At 47.3% G+C, this 16,643-nt stretch overlaps 7 protein-coding genes across 7 annotated transcripts; 4 read left to right on the top strand and 3 right to left on the bottom strand.

Annotated features, from left to right (window-relative positions):
• Positions 1 to 59: 59 nt before the first annotated feature.
• On the bottom strand, positions 60 to 599 carry BKA55DRAFT_687167 (uncharacterized protein; the record flags this gene model as incomplete). Its single annotated transcript, XM_046199026.1, has 2 exons — positions 60 to 465; positions 520 to 599. 2 exons carry the CDS (start codon positions 597 to 599, stop codon positions 60 to 62), a joined length of 486 nt encoding a protein of 161 aa, XP_046051580.1.
• Positions 600 to 1,317: 718 nt separating this feature from the next.
• On the bottom strand, positions 1,318 to 1,763 carry BKA55DRAFT_687166 (uncharacterized protein; the record flags this gene model as incomplete). The annotated part of the gene is made up of 4 exons (XM_046199025.1): positions 1,318 to 1,401; positions 1,459 to 1,508; positions 1,558 to 1,667; positions 1,720 to 1,763. 4 exons carry the CDS (start codon positions 1,761 to 1,763, stop codon positions 1,318 to 1,320), a joined length of 288 nt encoding a protein of 95 aa, XP_046051579.1.
• A 2,840-nt stretch (positions 1,764 to 4,603) lies between these two features.
• Positions 4,604 to 6,182, top strand: BKA55DRAFT_561721 (uncharacterized protein). The gene has a single exon (XM_046192183.1). The coding sequence runs from the start codon at positions 4,917 to 4,919 to the stop codon at positions 5,892 to 5,894; it is 978 nt and encodes a 325-aa protein (XP_046051578.1). The 5' UTR covers positions 4,604 to 4,916; the 3' UTR covers positions 5,895 to 6,182.
• Positions 6,183 to 6,320: 138 nt separating this feature from the next.
• Positions 6,321 to 9,484, top strand: BKA55DRAFT_687163 (heavy metal translocating P-type ATPase; the record flags this gene model as incomplete). Its single annotated transcript, XM_046199024.1, has 3 exons — positions 6,321 to 6,579; positions 6,645 to 6,713; positions 6,762 to 9,484. 3 exons carry the CDS (start codon positions 6,321 to 6,323, stop codon positions 9,482 to 9,484), a joined length of 3,051 nt encoding a protein of 1,016 aa, XP_046051577.1.
• A 935-nt stretch (positions 9,485 to 10,419) lies between these two features.
• On the top strand, positions 10,420 to 12,916 carry BKA55DRAFT_561718 (uncharacterized protein). Its single transcript, XM_046192182.1, has 7 exons — positions 10,420 to 10,559; positions 10,621 to 10,655; positions 10,715 to 10,796; positions 10,847 to 11,543; positions 11,595 to 11,846; positions 11,900 to 12,725; positions 12,794 to 12,916. Exons 1-6 carry the CDS (start codon positions 10,486 to 10,488, stop codon positions 12,710 to 12,712), a joined length of 1,953 nt encoding a protein of 650 aa, XP_046051576.1. The 5' UTR covers positions 10,420 to 10,485; the 3' UTR covers positions 12,713 to 12,725; positions 12,794 to 12,916.
• A 512-nt stretch (positions 12,917 to 13,428) lies between these two features.
• BKA55DRAFT_507041 (cytochrome P450) lies at positions 13,429 to 15,051 on the top strand (the record flags this gene model as incomplete). Its single annotated transcript, XM_046187314.1, has 4 exons — positions 13,429 to 13,770; positions 13,826 to 14,352; positions 14,400 to 14,682; positions 14,731 to 15,051. The coding sequence occupies 4 exons, from the start codon at positions 13,429 to 13,431 to the stop codon at positions 15,049 to 15,051; spliced, it is 1,473 nt and encodes a 490-aa protein (XP_046051575.1).
• A 357-nt stretch (positions 15,052 to 15,408) lies between these two features.
• On the bottom strand, positions 15,409 to 16,467 carry BKA55DRAFT_687160 (uncharacterized protein; the record flags this gene model as incomplete). The annotated part of the gene is made up of 1 exon (XM_046199023.1): positions 15,409 to 16,467. The coding sequence occupies one exon, from the start codon at positions 16,465 to 16,467 to the stop codon at positions 15,409 to 15,411; it is 1,059 nt and encodes a 352-aa protein (XP_046051574.1).
• Between the last annotated feature and the right edge of the window lie 176 nt (positions 16,468 to 16,643).

Here is a 16,643-nt window from a genome sequence, read left to right as displayed (position 1 = left end):
TCTAATTCGCCACGACAAGTATGACAAGCCCAAAGACCTGTGTAGGGAACAGCCTCCTCTTAGTCGGCAAGGTAAGCGCTGACATCAATACTCTGAGAAGTACCCTGATGAATGCGCTGCGTGATAGAGGTAGTAGCACCAGCGGGAACCCTATCATCCACATCGCCCAAATCCCATTCAAGCATGACATTGATGGCATGTCGAGTCAGGTTATCGACAATGACCTTGATCTCGTTGAAGGCAAGTCTGATGATGGTGACCTTGGCGTACTCGAGGGCAATAGAAACTCTTTCGTTGACTCCAGGCCAGTGGATGTTAGCCCTGGGAGCCAGGGCGGCGGCATCGGCAGCAGATGCCAGATCGACGCCAGGATGGTAATTGTAGGTCCATCTGAGGAAGGTGTTGTTCTGCTCCAGGACAGTAAGAGCAAGGTCACGGCTGATCTGCTCCGGCTTCACAACATTGCTACTATATATTTAGCATGTAACGTCTAGTAGTGAGATGTTTGGATAGACTTACGTAGAGTCAACGAGGGCGGCTGGGTTGGCAAAGACGGGAAGGGCTCCAATGAAGAGCGAAGCAATAATTGCGACTTTCATGATGGCGAGAGGTGGTGGACGGTAGGCAAGATATGATGATGAAAGTATGCTGGAGTGTTGAAAGATAATAATGAAGGAAAGACTTACACGGGAACTCTGCTCACTTTATATGTTAACATATTTCACATGTTCTGCAGCTTCAAGATCGGTATTGACGGTAGTGCTAGCTCTACCGAGGCCGGCAGTTGTATTTGAGGCTGCAGAATATGACCAGATAGATGGAACACGCACAGAAAGGGGGTGGTGGGTATGTGCTGAATACCAGAATTCGGAAGATCTGCTGAGTTTTGAGTTTAACGTAAACTTTAATACCGTAGATAGCGGTAAACGAGATACATTAATTGAGTTTCAAGAATCCACATCCTTGACGCATATCCCTAAATGTAACACTGATTACTTAGGTTAAACCATCTTTTAAAATCCCATGGCTTTAGTTAAGAGACTGAGGTTTACTACTATGACATTTAGAGTCTTGATTGTTTACTAGACTCATTACCCTATCAACAGGAACGTAGACCAGTTAAAACAACCATGTTTATTTATCCAGACTAAGCAAGTGCGGCTAGTCTTGCCATTTACAGTTGCAGTAAAGTATAGTATTCTATCTAAAGGGGGGAGCAAGTTGAACTTTTGCAGCCATGCTAGGTGACCAGAGAATTGTCTTTGCGCCTATGACCTAGCCATGTGATGAAGCAGTCCAGTAGTGGCATCAAGCCGCTTATTCAGGGCAGGTCGAGTCCCCGCCACCGTTGTTGCGGCAGCACTTATAGAACGCATCGCCGCTGATATCAGTGCCCTGGCACTGTAGTCAAGCACGCCGTTAGTCTCAGCTCTCGTCAGGAGGCCATGGGAATCTTACGTAGTAACCGGCATATTTGATTCCACCTTCAGCAGGAAGGCGATCAGAAGCTTCTTTATGTTAGATGATGTCTTTTTCGTGTCGGGTATGTATTCTCACTGAGCTGAGCACCGACTCGGCTGCAGCAAGCCTGAGTGGCATCGTCGTTGGTAGCGCCGTTGGTCTTCTTCTGGCATGCGCAGAGACCGTGGCCTTTAGCGAACGCCTGCCTGGTTGTTAGTTAGTAGGGGCTTGCCATACTGATGTACATGAATGACATACGATGCAAGAGCGGCGACGGAGATCAAGACAAGGTTGAACTTCATTTTCAAGACTGGTATTTTGAACGAAATTGGTGCGAGAGATAGTGCTGATGATGAAAGGATATGAATTGGCGATTCTAGGTAGCCGAAAGGAGAACAACCGTCTATTTATGCAGTGACTATGGACTCCTGTTGGGAAGTTTGCAGACTTCTGCCTGTTTCTCTCTTATGGCCCTGTAATTCGAACTGAAGTCAAAGCTCACTATCAACACATACCTATCTCCACCTTCGTTCGAACTCTATAGAGTGATATTCGAACTGCCGAGTCTGGGATTCTTCTCTCAAGACCACGAGTCGTTTGATTCTGAAACGTCTGGCCCATACCTTTCCTCACGCTTGATGCCGTGTTGCCGACATGATACACTTTGGGCCTCGCGTGTAAGAGATCTCTCGTGAGCGGTCACAGCGTTCTTGAGACCTTGTCAAGCCATCGCGAGTGCTTGACTTGTCACTTACTCTTTAAAGATGTCGTGTTGGCAGGACTTTCCGAGTAAATGACTTACATAGGAATTTTGATATCAACATATTCTACAACACTTGTCTCACTACTCTATAATGACATCCCATTAAATCGCTGGTCTAATTTTCAGCACAAATGATCATCATACAAGACACCGCTCAGGCAGTTCGAAAGTTCATCGCTCCGTCTTGAAAGAGACTTTGACGGTTCGACTGCCCGTGCACAAGGATCTCCACAATACGATGTCAAAGCAATTTAATATTCGTTTCTTCACGAATCACCTTGCAAATGAACTCTCGGGTGGATACACGTATTCGAGAATACCCACAATACCCACAATGATCCGATATAACAAGGTAAGCTTACAGTGGTTTAGTCCCTCGGCACTTGTACCGAGCTTGGGACTGGAAATTTACATGGGACAGTAAAATAACATGTCGATCATCGGTGATTCGTCGACTGCGATCCCTTATTATGAGGAGAGGCTGGCAAGGCGCTTTAGACAAAAACTGGGACACTGTTGCCTGTATTCCTCCGCTTGAGTTCTCGATTTTTTTTATCTGACTCACCCGGCTGGTTGGCTTCATCTTCTAATCTTTGAAAGGAATGTCTATGAGTATGGTCTTGTTGGCAGACAATATCGGTTCGTATTTGCCTGACAGGCTGGCAATAATGAGGCGATATGTAGAGTTTGGAACAATGTCGATCGCTTTCTAGAAGTTCCAAAACTCGAACCACTCCTGAGTAAACCTTAATATATCGTCGCGAGCATGTTTATTGGGGTTCTTGACACTTGTGAGGTCTAGACGCTGATACACAGGCGGTGAAGCCGACAAGACTTTGAACTTTGTATCATCACGAAACTCATACGGGTCACGGCACTTGCGAGGGACTCGACCAGGTCGATGGCTCTTCTTCCTCGGCACATCGATCTCGTCGAGCTCGTGAAGACTCCTGTGGAGGGAGATGGCTATATAAGATTCGGGTCCTCGTAGCGGACTAATCTCATCCAACTCATACTTTGAGCAATTACTCTTCACCATCCAACTACATTCCAACCAAGTCTCAGTCCCAAAAATGCGTGCCGTTTCAGTCATTGGCGTCCTCGCCACTATCATCTCGTATGTGTACACCATCTCCTCTCTTTCACCCTCTAACTCCAGTCAGCTTTGCCACCGCCGATCCTCACGGAGCTTGTGGCTGCCAGATCAACACTGATGGCGCCCTTGACGACGATACCACCGACACCTGCTGCGCTCGATTCGGGGGAACCAGCAAATTCCTCACTACCTCCAAGAAGGTTCGCTTCTCTGGAAAATACGTAAGTACATGAGCCGATACGGCATTGAGTATCACTGACTGGGTTGCAATTAGTGTCTGCACAGCAAGACTGATGGAGACAGCTGGTATAATTGCTGCCGCCAGTTTCTTCCCAATGGTGACGGTGCATGCCCTTGGTAAACTGGGAAGGAGGGCGACTGCATCTTCTTGACTGAGCTTGTCTGTAGCTCTTCTGCCAGCCAAAAAGGGGTTACAAGATACAGGGGCTGCAGTTCCTTCATAAATGTATCCCTTCTAGATAGCTTTTTACAAGTAGTAATATCAGACTCTATCACGCTCACTCGAGGATAGCCTCGATGAGTATCCATTGGTGTTGCTACTAAAAGTATAACTCTGCTTGGCGTGATAGTGTAAGTAAATAACTTACAATTAGACTCTAGATAAGGTATACACATGAAGTAGATATAAGAGAATAAATTAATAGAGTGTCCTGTAGAGATTAGCTGTGTCGGCCGTATTGTATAATTAAAAAATAGTCTTGAAAGGCCTGCTTAGCATTGTATATAATATAAAGATATATAAAGGCTGCGCTGCCTATAACTTCCTGCAATAAAGTCTATATAGAACAATGAGTACTCGAGGCCAATTACTTAATAATTTAAAAGTGATATCACTTTGAAGCATAACGCTAATTCTACTCCGCAGAGACATTAAGGGAACAAAGACGGAAATATTAAAACTCATGGAAAAACAGAGGAAATAATACAGCAATGTTGTGTTAGGTGTCTCATTGTCGACTTAAGATGACCTAATACAAAGTGACGTGAATTGGCCTAGTATTAGTGCATAAAGTAATAAATTTAACATAGTATAATAAGTGAGTGAAGTGCCTGAGTTAAATGAGTTGATAAAACTACCCTAGAACTTGGAGATCTGTGGAACCAAGCCTGTACCAATTTAGCATAGTGCCATTTAATAATTTCCATCAGGATTTTAAAGTTCAGGGTAAACAACTTGTGAAACTGCAAGTGAATGGAACTTAAACGACCAATTAGCTCTCTCAAAACTCTCCGCCCCCGCCCCGCGGAGTGTACTCATTCCCATGTTTTTCCCCTTGGCAAAATACCGAGGCAGAGAACCTTGATGGCCGCACCTGTCGCGAAAAAGACACCAGCAAAGAAAACACGACACGCTACTCTTATATAATCTGCTCCTAGTAGGCATGAACATCCAAAGTATAAGTGACAAGAGCCAGCACCGCGCCTGCGACCCATGCAGTTTGTCCCTCGTTCCCCCTCTTCTTTGTAATCATCAGCTGATGACGTGTTTTAGGGAAGCGAAAAGTTCGATGTTCTCGTCATACTCCTTTATGCGAACGATGTTCTCACTTTGCTTTGACGTGCGAATATTCCCCTATGAGGACCGTAGGGCGGCCGAGGAGGGGACAGCCGTTGGGATATAGGTCGAATGGCGTGGCGAGTACCGGTGCAGCTTCAATGTCGCCGGAGGTTATGGATACAGGGAATTTTGCTGGGATAATGGATCAGTTCCTTGATGATCTGGGTACGCCGTTGCCGTCTTTCAATATGGACTTTTCGACAGACCAGGATAATACCCCAGGACAGGAACCGTTGCCGTCGGATTTGTTTAATGGGGGAGCAATGCAACAGGACCAGAACAACATGTACCCCGGAGCCACGGAAAAGCCGATGGACGTGACACCGACGTCTCAAAACACCGAGAGCACGACGACTCCCGGACCCTCTTCTCAAAAGTGCTCTTGCATTGAGTTGGTGAATCAGCACTTCTCAGAAATAGAAAGCTCCCTCGAGACTTTCCAGACCCTCAAAGTTTTGAAGCAGTCTCTCGCGTCAGCAAGGACTATTCTGGAGTGCACTGTCTGCTTCCAGTCTATCAAGAGCCCACGCACATCACGGAATGTCTACTTGCTGGGGTCCTTACTATCTAGCATCGGCTCCTCATATGGCGACTTTTTCTACGTACAGAAGCAACGGACTGCCGAGTCATCGGTGTCTGGTACACCCATTCGCCTTGTCGTCGGACAGCAGCCAGATGCTCGGGATATGGTTGAGCTTTCTCTCGAGGGACCGAGTTACATTGCATTTCTACAAGCAAGTCTTAAAGGGGAGTTGGATTGTCTTGTGGAATTGGGTGAAGGATTGGCGACAAGACAGAGTCAACTCCATACTGAGGGTCACGAGAATTGCGAAACGGGGACGAGCTGTTCAAATACAGAGTCACTACCGACGACGAAACATCCAACCGAGGTGTGTCCGAAGGAAGTTGACATGACGACTGCTTGTGCATGCTTTAGGACGGTTGATCAGGTCAAGGCTGCGATAGCAGAGGCGCAAAGGATTATCTCAGCATGATGAGCTGCATATCTACGATTATGACTTACGAGCATCCGACAAGCTGTTAACAATATACCCAATGCTTGTCTCTTAATAACTCTTCCTCTCCTGCCAATAACTCAATGACGTAAATGCAGTCACGAGATTATTATCAATATGTCGCACAAATGACTGATTGGAATGTCCCCGCGTCTCCTGTTTCAGAGTCCAAAACGGTTAGCGAAAAAAGAACGGAGAACGCGGCGCGGAAACGGAGCGCGGAGACTTTTAGCGGTGGTGGAGCCATCCGCGGAACACTAACAAACAGGTTGACTATGAATTGCAACTCACGATGTTTCGAGTATTTATTTAAAATGCAATTCTTTTCAGTTTCGGATCTTATATCATCACACCTAGTATTATATTCTACTACTCCCTTACGAAAATCGTACCTTTTGCGAAACCATGGGTGCATCTTGTTGCGGATCCAAGGCTGAGCATGTTCATGCCAGCTTGGGAGAACAGGGCCATGCGCATACCGATCATACAAGCGAAGCTTCTACTGTCGAGCACGATGGGATACATGAACATAATCATGGCCATACGCACGAAAATGGCGAGGACCATGGCCACGAACATGGAGGATGCTGCGACGATCACTCCGATGCCTCTAGTATCACGTCCCGGGCCTCGACCTGCTGCGGTAGCGAGGAACATTGCAGTGGTAAGTCCTCTATACACAACACCGCAATGACTTCGAACCCTTTCTCTTACTCGTGTCTACTGTAGAGAAATGCATCCATGCCATTGCGGCCCTTGAGTGCAAGAAGGCTTGTGACGACGATCCAGGCCACGAAGGTAACTTTAATCCACTGCACAACATCACTAAAAGACTAACAGGAACAGGCTCCGAGGATCAGCCCCATGAGCACGACCATGGCCTCCACAAGTCTGACACAGCCTGCGGTACCCATCTCGAAGCTGCATTCAACCAGTATAGCAGCTACCTCGAACAGATCCGCTGCATTTGCCGAAGCGCTATCGAGCAGGGAATGACATCCCTCGAAACATGCTGCATGGGCACACGAACGAGCACGAATAAGCACAAGCACCGGAGAAAGCATGGGAAGAAGAAGGCTGCCCCAGCTATTCCAGCCTTCAAGCCTTCTGGGGCCGGGAGTAAGCAAGTTGATGTCGAAAACGCTGCGAACCTCGAGACAGTCGGGTTTCTTGTTAGTGGTATGGACTGTACATCTTGTGCAGATAAGTTGCTCCGAATCTTTGGTAGCATGACTGGTGTTTCCAATGCACAGGTCAACTTTGTCATGGGCAAGGGAGAGTTCGACGTTGATTCATCCATCACTAATGCTGAAGAGGTTCTCAGCTTTGTGTCTGGGGCAAGTGGATTCATGCTTAGCAAGATCATCGGCGGAAATTACTTTATCGATGTCTTGGCTACGACTGCACAGAGCAAGGGACTTGTCGAGTACCCACCTCAAGGCGTGACGGATGTGCAGTCACTTGACAAGAAAACGGTCCGCCTATCGTATGAACCAACAATCATTGGTGCTCGAGACCTGATGGAACAGGTCAAAGACAAGTGCAATGGCCTTGCCGAACCCCGTGGAGATCCTCAACTCGAGAACAGTCGCCGTCGCCTCTGGGACCAACTCACAAAGACTCTGCTCGCCGCAGCACTCACCATCCCCGTCGCAGTAGTCTCATGGAGTGAGAATCTAGTCGACAAAAAGACGGAAGGAATCGTCTCTCTGATCCTTGGTACACTTGTTCAATGCATCGCTATCCCCGAGTTCTATCGTCCAGCTCTCGCTGCTCTCTGGTACAGTCGAACTGTCGAGATGGACATGCTTGTCGTCATAAGCATCACGGCTGCTTACGTCTACTCCGTCGTTGCTTTTAGCTTCGAAATGGCGGACAACCCTCTCGATGAAGGTCAATTCTTCGAGACTGGCACCATGCTAATCACGCTCATCCTTGTTGGTCGCCTTATCGCTGCTTTCGCCAGAGTCCAAGCTGTTTCAGCTGTGTCTCTTCGATCTAAGCAGAACAACATTGCTGTACTCACTGAGAAGGAAGGCGATCGTGAGATTGACGCCCGCCTTCTTCAGTATGGAGATGTGTTCAAGGTTCTGCCTCACTCTCGAGTACCTACAGATGGTATCGTCATCTCGGGCAAGACTGAAGTTGACGAGTCCATGCTTACCGGAGAGACACTTCCTATTGTCAAGCAGAAGGGCAGTGACTTGATTGCAGGTACTGTGAATGGAGATGGTACTGTCACTGTGCAGTTGACACGTCTTCCTGGCAAGAACACAGTCACCGACATTGCCCAGCTTGTCGAAGAGGCTGCCAAGTCAAGACCAGAGATCCAGGACCTCGCCAACAAGGTCGCTGGGTGGTTTGTTCCTGCTATGGCTACTGTCGCCGTCCTAGTTCTTGTTATCTGGATCGCCTGCGGCATGGAGGTTCTCGACTACAGCGCGGGAAAGAGTGTTGGTAATGCCATCACATATGCTGTGGCTACCCTTGCTGTCGCCTGTCCTTGTGCTCTTGGCCTTGCAGTCCCAATGGTTCTTGTGGTCGCTGGCGGTATTGCAGCTCGAGGCGGTGTCATCATAAAATCTGCTGACACTACTGAGGGAGCGCGCAAGACCACCGACGTTGTCTTTGACAAGACTGGTACTATCACTGAGGCTGAGCTTGCTGTGACTGAGCAAGTGAATCTGAATGGAGACATGGTAGACAACCTTGCTTTGGCCAAGGCTCTTGTTTCTGGCGGTAAACATCCTGTCTCGGCCGCGGTTGAGAAGCATCTTGAAGGACAGTCCATCAAATCTATGCCTGGCGTGGCTAATGTTCAAGTCGTTCCAGGCGCTGGAGTCGAAGCGGAGTATCTAAACTCGATTCTCAGAGCTGGAAATGCTCGATGGACTGGAGCTGATAAACTCGACGATGTGTCACGACTTCAGCATGGTGGTCTTACTACACTTGTCGTGACTCGCGATTCCGTTCCGCTTATTGTCTTTGGCCTCTCAGCTCAGATCCGCCCTGAAGCAGTACGAGTTATTTCTGAGCTCAAGTCTCGCAACATCAACGTTCATCTGGTTTCGGGAGATCAGATCAAGGCTGTACAAGCTGTCGCGGCATCTGTTGGTATTGCCGCCGAGAACGTTGTTGGGGAGCGTACTCCACCTGAGAAGAGAGACTATGTCGCTTCTCTGATGGATCAAGGCAAGCGAGTTCTCTTTTGTGGTGACGGTACGAATGATGCCATCGCTGTAGCTCAAGCTAACGTCGGCGCTCAAATGGGAGGTGGTTTGACCAGCAGCGACGTGACTCAAGGTGCAGCAGACGTGGTTCTTCTGAATGGTCTTGAAGGCATTCCGTTTCTCCTTGATATCAGCAAAGTCTCGTTCCAACGCATGTACTTTAACTTCGTTTGGTCTGCTGTCTACAATATCTTGGCAATCACAATGGCTAGCGGTGCTTGGGTTGAGTTCCGAATTCCGCCAAGGTATGCTGGTTTGGGAGAGATGGTCAGCGTGGTACCTGTTATTCTTGCTGCCAACTCTATGTTCTTCGCGCGATACTTCAAGCTGAAGCAATGATTGGATATGTGAACAGAAAATGAGACGGAGGGCTTATCGCGAGTGCACCTTTGTCCTAAATGAGTGTGTGTTGTAAACATCAAATAGCTGTCTATATAGTTGATTCGCCGCTTCAATTGCACTTTGGTCGCCGAAGAGCTCCAAATTACCTTCATCCTTGAACCAAGTCCAACCGCTCACAGTATGCATAGTCTTAGGTTGAGATATTCCATAAGGAGCAGGTAGCCTGTCTCTACTCCATCAAGCATCGATGTGGCTCTTCCTACACTGTATCTCAGATTCTAACCAAGTGATCCCGTCACCAATGAGGTCGCATGATGAAAGATAAAGAGCTCGTGTTATGGTGAGAAAGTGTCCATCCCTTCTCAGATAATTCTCTAGTTCTGAGAACTGTCAATTAAAGATGTTCACGTTGCACCCTTCATTCGTGACATCAGCCTGGCAAGGCCATGAAGAGGATGGTTTGTAGCATTAAACTGAAACTCGAGCTCAGGGTATACACCCTCGTTGGAGTCACATTCCGGCGGGGCCGGTGCGTAGTAGTCGGAATCGGGGAAGTTGGGACTGTAACACCATGCTAGGACACGTAGTTCATGACATAAGATCTACTCGTCATGTCAGCCGGCTGTGCCGGTCTAGTGGAAGGTAGCGCTGGCCCGGGCGCCAGCGCAAGCAAGACATCTTTCTAGAGCGGAATAAGGGCATCGCCGCCCAAGGCGACAGGTTAATTCCAGACTTATTAATTAAAATTTATATAATATTATAATAATACTTCTTAAACCTAGTTATATTTCTTTTTAGATTTATATACTATTTTTATGGCCTAGAATTTATGATAATGTATATAATATAGTTATATAAAAAGCGTTTACTTATATTATACCCCGCACTGTTGTTCTGATAGGATTTAATTATTCATATAGTCTCAGCGTGGCCCCCGAATATTTTAATCCACTCCGCCCATTCTTACCTATCCCCGAAACTATACAAAGGTGACTATTATGGGTGAGAGTCATAAGGCAGTGCCTAGAACTAAAGTTCGGTCTAAACGAGCGCAATATGTCAATCAGGCTTGGTATGTATCCCACCGTCCGTGTCACACAATGCACCATACATGCAGCTGACTGCAGCTCTAGCACCTACTGTAGACGACGCAAAACTAAGTGTGACGGTAAGCCTTGCGAACTCCAAACACAAACACATAAACACTATGCTAATTGTAGCCTGTAGGTGGACAACCTTGCAGGGGATGCTCCTCGCTACGTAAGATGTGCGAGTACGAAATCCCGCGAAGTCAGCCCCAGTCAGCCCTGTACGTCACCACGATTCTAGCAGGGGATCTCGTTTAATATCTCATGATAGCGCGAGCCCTCGGGATAAACTTACCGCATCTGTTCAAACTGTCAGTTGTGGTGACACGGCTGCCAAAGGTAATTCCATGACGGAGTCAAATCAATCAACTTTTACCTACAGCGAAACTCGGACAGTCCAAACTATGCCAGATTCTTTGCAAAATATCCCAGAATTCTGCGGTCTGTCAAGCTCTGAATTTGCCCTTAAAGCCGTCAGCGGCAACCTCAGGGAGATGGGCATGCCTTCTGCTATTCTCAGCAAGCTGAGCTCTGATTATGGTAACAGTTCGGAGGTCCCATCTCACTTCTCGAATTATGGCCCGTTCATCAGGCTTGTAGCTATGGATCCTTTATGGGATATACCTCAAACCGAAACTGTTACTCTTGCCAAAAAGTGGTTTACCAGTATGGGTCGACTTTACCCATTTCTGCGCGAGAAAGAGCTTCTAGATACGGTCGACAGAGTATATGCAGCTATAGGGCCTATCAGTGTTGGGACACCCACCCCTAGAAGAGAGCTGGCAGCAGAGGCTCTTTTGAATACTGAGACCAACAAGCTAAAGATTGTTCTCGCTATTAGCAAGACAATGGAGGATGGCGGTAGAAATGATCAGGCTCAGAGGCTATTTCAAAGTACAACAGAAGCTGTTGAGAGTTTGATCTGGAACCCAAGTGGCATTAGCGGCATACAGCTTCTGGTACTGACTGTAAACAGCTTTTTCATTGATCTAGGACAGGCTTACTAATTAGCTATGCAGGCCGTTTACCATTATCAACTCGACGACGAAGTGCGCACCGGGAGGATGATTGGGCTTGCAGCAAGACTTTGTCTGGAGATAGGGCTACATCGGCATACCACGATGGAGAAAGTCTTTGCGAATCATGAGGATCGAACGACTGCATTGAATGTCTTTTGGTCTGTATACATGCTCGAAAGACGCATTTGCCTTGGCCAAGGTATTCCTTACTCCATCCAAGATTGCTATGTCGACCAGTTACTATTTCTGCAGGTTAGTGGCTTGAAGGCTATAGAAAAAAAGGTTTATTACTGACGACTCTTTAGGATGACTCAGATCCTGTACTCTGCTGTCTGCTCCAATGGACTAAACTCGTAGGTAAGGCGTGGAAAGTTATGAACATTGATGGAGAGAACGGAACAAGAGTTCAGGGGGATGAGCTTGAGCACCTGGACTCCCAAGTCAGCCAATGGTATGACGAGCTACCACAATACCTGAAGCTAGACGCAAGCCTTAGCCACAGTGAATCGTTTTCGACGTCACTGTTCGTCCAGGCAACTCTCTATCTTCGGCAAAGTCTTCTTCGAAACTTGGTCTTTCGGCCTGTACTGCAGTCCGCCTCCTGCATTAGCCAGAATGAAACGAATGCTCATGCAGCGGTAGCGCTTGCTAAAGACGCGATATCTACGCTTGGCAGACTTAGTGCACACAGAACCTTGATATTCTCTCATGTGCTCTTCTTCAAACATCTTTTGGTTGCAGCATTTGGGAATATTCTACTCGCAATTGCACATGCCCACGTCTTGTTCTGGGATACCGTGCGAACAGAGTTTGATCAAGCCCTTGATCTTATTCTGCTTCTCAGCACAAGGTCATCCCCGATGGTTCGGTTATGGCAGCGTCTGCAAGGCTTGCGAGAGCTTCCTGCAAGGCTTGATGGGCTGTCAAACTCGGCCCAATCAGGTGGCCTCAAGACTGGTCTTGGAACGGATGATTTCTTATCAGACTTACCAACTGATTTCAACTCGACCCCACATTTTGAATGGACATCGGGAGACTTCGCTTTCTTGTCGGACATCGGAATTGGAACTGACGCGTTTCCTGATTTTTCATTCCTCGTATACGACCCCCCACAATGAGAACATTTCCCAAGTATGTGAGCCTATTCTAAGTAAAACACGGCATATCGTTATAGGCTGATCGAAGTCTGGGTACGAAAGTGATGACGAAATGGTTGAGCGAGCACCTAATGACGGCAAGGTTAAAATTTGAAGACGTGAGGATTCGGATGGGAAGCAAAGAGGAGACGTGATAGTATGTACATTAAAGCTATGATTACTGTTGTATTTGATCTCTTCTGAATCCAGGGAAATCCGTATTCTCCTTGCACAACAACTAGATCAAGTCTTGTAAAGAAAAAGCCAAAAGGAGACATATGATAGCAAAAGACGAAAGAAGCCATTCCCGCCTTTCTTGACTACCCTAGGCCAGACTGACGACGAGCTGTCTGGGCACACTCTATTGTATTTTCTTTTCGATCCGGTTGTCAATCTAAATCCTCGGGATTGACTGTGCGGGGTAAGATGGGTTACACTAGTTCCGATGCACGCACTAGTTCCGTGGTGAAGAAGGACGCTAGTTCCGCCTGGGTGTTTCCGTGACGGTCTTGATACTGTTTGATACTGTACTCTATATAATGAAATAGATGCCGAGGTGGACGGGTCCGTAGACGTGTAAACAAAGAATAAAAGCTTCTGCTGTAGCCTCTTGTTTGCATTTCCCGCTTATTGTACATTCCATTGCTAAAATGTCACTTCAGATTGAATGTTTCATCATCTGGGCCTCGGGGCTACCCATGTTTCTCCAAACATCGGCCGTGGCCGGCTTCTTGGTACTGGGATATGTTGTTTACTATCGCTACCTCCACCCACTGGCCAAGTACCCCGGTCCTCCCCTCGCCTCAGTTACCAATTTATGGAAAACATACCATCTTTGGAACTTGCATCTCCCGCATACGCTTGTTCGCCTACATGAGCAGTACGGTGACGTTGTACGGGTCGGGCCAAATGATTTGTCGTTCCGGAATCCGGACGCCGTCAATACCATATACAAAGCAGGTCGACAATTACAAAAGACGTCTTTTTACGATGGGTTTACAACTTTCAATCCCAACTTGTTTGGAACACAAGATGAAGAGGTATGTCATGTCATCCTTTATCCTGAATGGGCTTCCCATTAAGTCTAGATATTAGATTCACTCCATCAGGCGACGCCAAATGGCCCATGCTTTCTCCCTGCAGTCTATCAAGGAGATGGAGCATTTTGTCGACAGCCATATCTTGAAACTTAGAAAAAACCTCGATCATTTCTCTGATAGCAACCAGGAGTTTGATCTCAAGGACACGATTGCCTTTTATGTCTTTGATGTGCTAGGTGAGCTCGCCTTTAGCAGAAGTTTCGACTCTCAGGATGAGCGAGACCTAGCCCGATTACCGCCCGTCAATGACCATATTTATCTTGCTTGCTTGATGGGGATGACACCAGAGGCTCTCCCATGGATCAAGAAGGCTCTGCCCTTCATCCCAATTCCATGGCTGCAACGTCTATTCCACGCTCGTGCGCAGCTCCGAAACCTGACTGCGGCCTGTGTCCGGCAAAGGATTGAAGCTGGAAACACCGACCGAAAGGACCTCCTTTCGTGCCTGTTGGTGGCTACTGACCCTGAGACTGGGTCCAAGCTTACTGAGCTGGATATAAATACCGAGGCTTTTGCAATGATGTAGGTGAGATTGTCTATATTGCTAGCTATCTTCTCACCAAGTATAGTGTCGCCGGATCTCATACAACGTCAGGAACCCTGACGCTATTATTCTCCCATTTACTTCAAAAGCCTGAGGTTTTGAACAGGGTCATCCAAGAATTAGATTCGAATTTATCTAATCATACGGGTCAAGTCATTTCCTACAAGGCCCTTGAGAAAGATCTACCATACGCAATGGCATGCATATACGAGAACTTTAGAATCAACCCTGTGTTTTCCATGCCATTACCACGGAAGGTTATGAGTCCTGGAGGAATTGTGATCCAGGGATGCCAAATACCTCAGAAGGTAAGATTGAATAATCAATAAAAAAAGCCCGAGTCTAACAATAGGAAGACCACTGTTTTCTCTCTGAACCACGTCGTTCACCATAACCCATCGGTTTGGGGCAAGAACCACGATCAGTTCAACCCAGATCGCTTCCTTGGTCCGAATAGCAAGCAACTCCAGGGGTACTTGTCGCCTTTCAGTACTGGACATCGTATGTGCATAGGTAAGAACATGGCTATGATGAATATTTTGAAAGTTCTCTCTACGGTGCTGAGAAACTACAAAATGGAAATGGTCCATCCGGAAGAGCCCGTGGATACTTTGAGTGTGGGTATTTCTGAGAAGAAAGGAGGACTCATGTGCAGGATATCGAGAAGATGGTCTTAGTTGGCATTATCCTGATGCTGCAAGTTATGTAAGTTATGGGCAGCCTTAATATAATAGACGCTTGTTGTAAATCTAAACTGACTTCTGATGATGAGCGTTTATTCTTTTGTAGGTGCAAACTGGCCGATTTTCTGAAACTGAAATCTCTTCCCACGTAAGGAACAGAAGATCTAGCTCGATAACGTGGCCAAGATCTCCAAATCACTGCATCCGGACATTGCTTGCTCCATCTTCCGCTATAGCGCCTCGGGGGGAGGTACAAAGTAGCACGCCAACATTATCTATCGGCCGAAGACTGACTTATACGATATCTATTACACTTAGTTATTATAGATAACAAATGCAAGAAAATTTCAATTACCCAACGAGAGGGTGTTTAATAGCAAGCTTCTTAAATTTCACCTGGCCCTCACCTGACATTTGAATGGCCTGCAGTGCTGCATCCACCCCCTGAATCACTGACACATTTGGAATGCTAAATGCTACCCCATATTCTCTAGCCACCCAGTCTGTTACTTTCACCAGTCGTGTCTCCTTTTCATGATCTGCTGGCGTGAAACCAACGGGGGGAGGCAAATGAAGATCCCAAGCACGGGCAGCCAAGCACCACTCCCATTTGCACTTTGAACCCACCACAGGGAGAGAACCGACGTAGCATGCCGTAGGTGCAGCTGTCAATGCCTCACAATGCTTCCATGAGGATAACTCTCCTTCCGTGCACACCGTGTCGAAAATGTATTGCAGAGGTGGGTCGATCGCATTTAGCACGGCTTGAATGTGTGCAACAACCTTACTGTCATAGTAATCAAAGCAGTGCGTTGCCCCGAGGTTCATAAGCGCCTCATGATGGTTGCGCGAAGCTGTGGTGATGATGGGATCCAGGCCTGCGGCTCTTGCGAGCTGGATCGCTGCTGATCCGACTCCGCTAGCGCCCCCCCATATCATGATAGCCGTTTGAGTTGGGCCCTTCCCCGGAAACCCCAGGGCCTTGAACGGAATTTGCATGACATTGAATAAAGCATCCGCAGCTGTACGGACAACTATGGACATGGTGGAGGAATCAGCGTTTGGTAGGGTTGACGGCCGCTTAGCGAGAAGTGTGTTGCCCTCGACAAGCATGAGATCCTGGTGGGCGCCAAACTCGGACCCGTCACCAATCCTTTTCGAGCCATAAACATCGTCACCCTTGTTGTAGGGGAACTCAGACCCAGTCTCAAGGATAGTGCCGCTGAACTCGTATCCACTAACTGAGTCATTCATTCCGAACTCCCATCCATGCTTCAAATCAGCAGGATTAACGCCTGAATAATGTACTAGGAGCAAAGCTTGGTTCTTCCCAGGGTGATAAGTCGGCATGTCTCGGATGGAGAGGACATTTTGGGCATCAATGTAGATAGCCTTGTTTGAAGTGGTCATGTTTCCAGTATTGTCTTGTCGTAATGAGCTGAACAACAATTAAACGAGCAACTTATGTAGGGAACCTTTCTCGCGTTTGCAAGGTGAAGACAAAAGCCAAACTATTAATAGCATTGGGTTTATAGCAGCAATCATGGAAGGTCGAATCTTCGTCCGCATTCTTAAAAAGCGGTATT

Source organism: Fusarium redolens (genome assembly GCF_020744475.1).
Source record: "Fusarium redolens strain MPI-CAGE-AT-0023 chromosome Unknown BKA55scaffold_5, whole genome shotgun sequence".
NCBI lineage: Eukaryota > Fungi > Ascomycota > Sordariomycetes > Hypocreales > Nectriaceae > Fusarium > Fusarium redolens.
The sequence above is the reverse complement of the archived record's forward strand: the minus strand, read 5'-3'. Positions and strand labels throughout refer to the sequence as shown.

What these genes read in the sequence shown, in the direction of transcription:
- BKA55DRAFT_561721 (XM_046192183.1), top strand. Translation starts at nt 4,917, where the DNA reads ATGAGGACCGTAGGGCGGCCGAGGAGGGGACAGCCGTTGGGATATAGG.
- BKA55DRAFT_561718 (XM_046192182.1), top strand. Translation starts at nt 10,486, where the DNA reads ATGGGTGAGAGTCATAAGGCAGTGCCTAGAACTAAAGTTCGGTCTAAA. An exon ending in CAATATGTCAATCAGGCTTG is followed by an intron (nt 10,560 to 10,620) that starts GTATGTATCCCA and finishes CTGCAGCTCTAG; the next exon opens with CACCTACTGTAGACGACGCA. An exon ending in ACGCAAAACTAAGTGTGACG is followed by an intron (nt 10,656 to 10,714) that starts GTAAGCCTTGCG and finishes TGTAGCCTGTAG; the next exon opens with GTGGACAACCTTGCAGGGGA.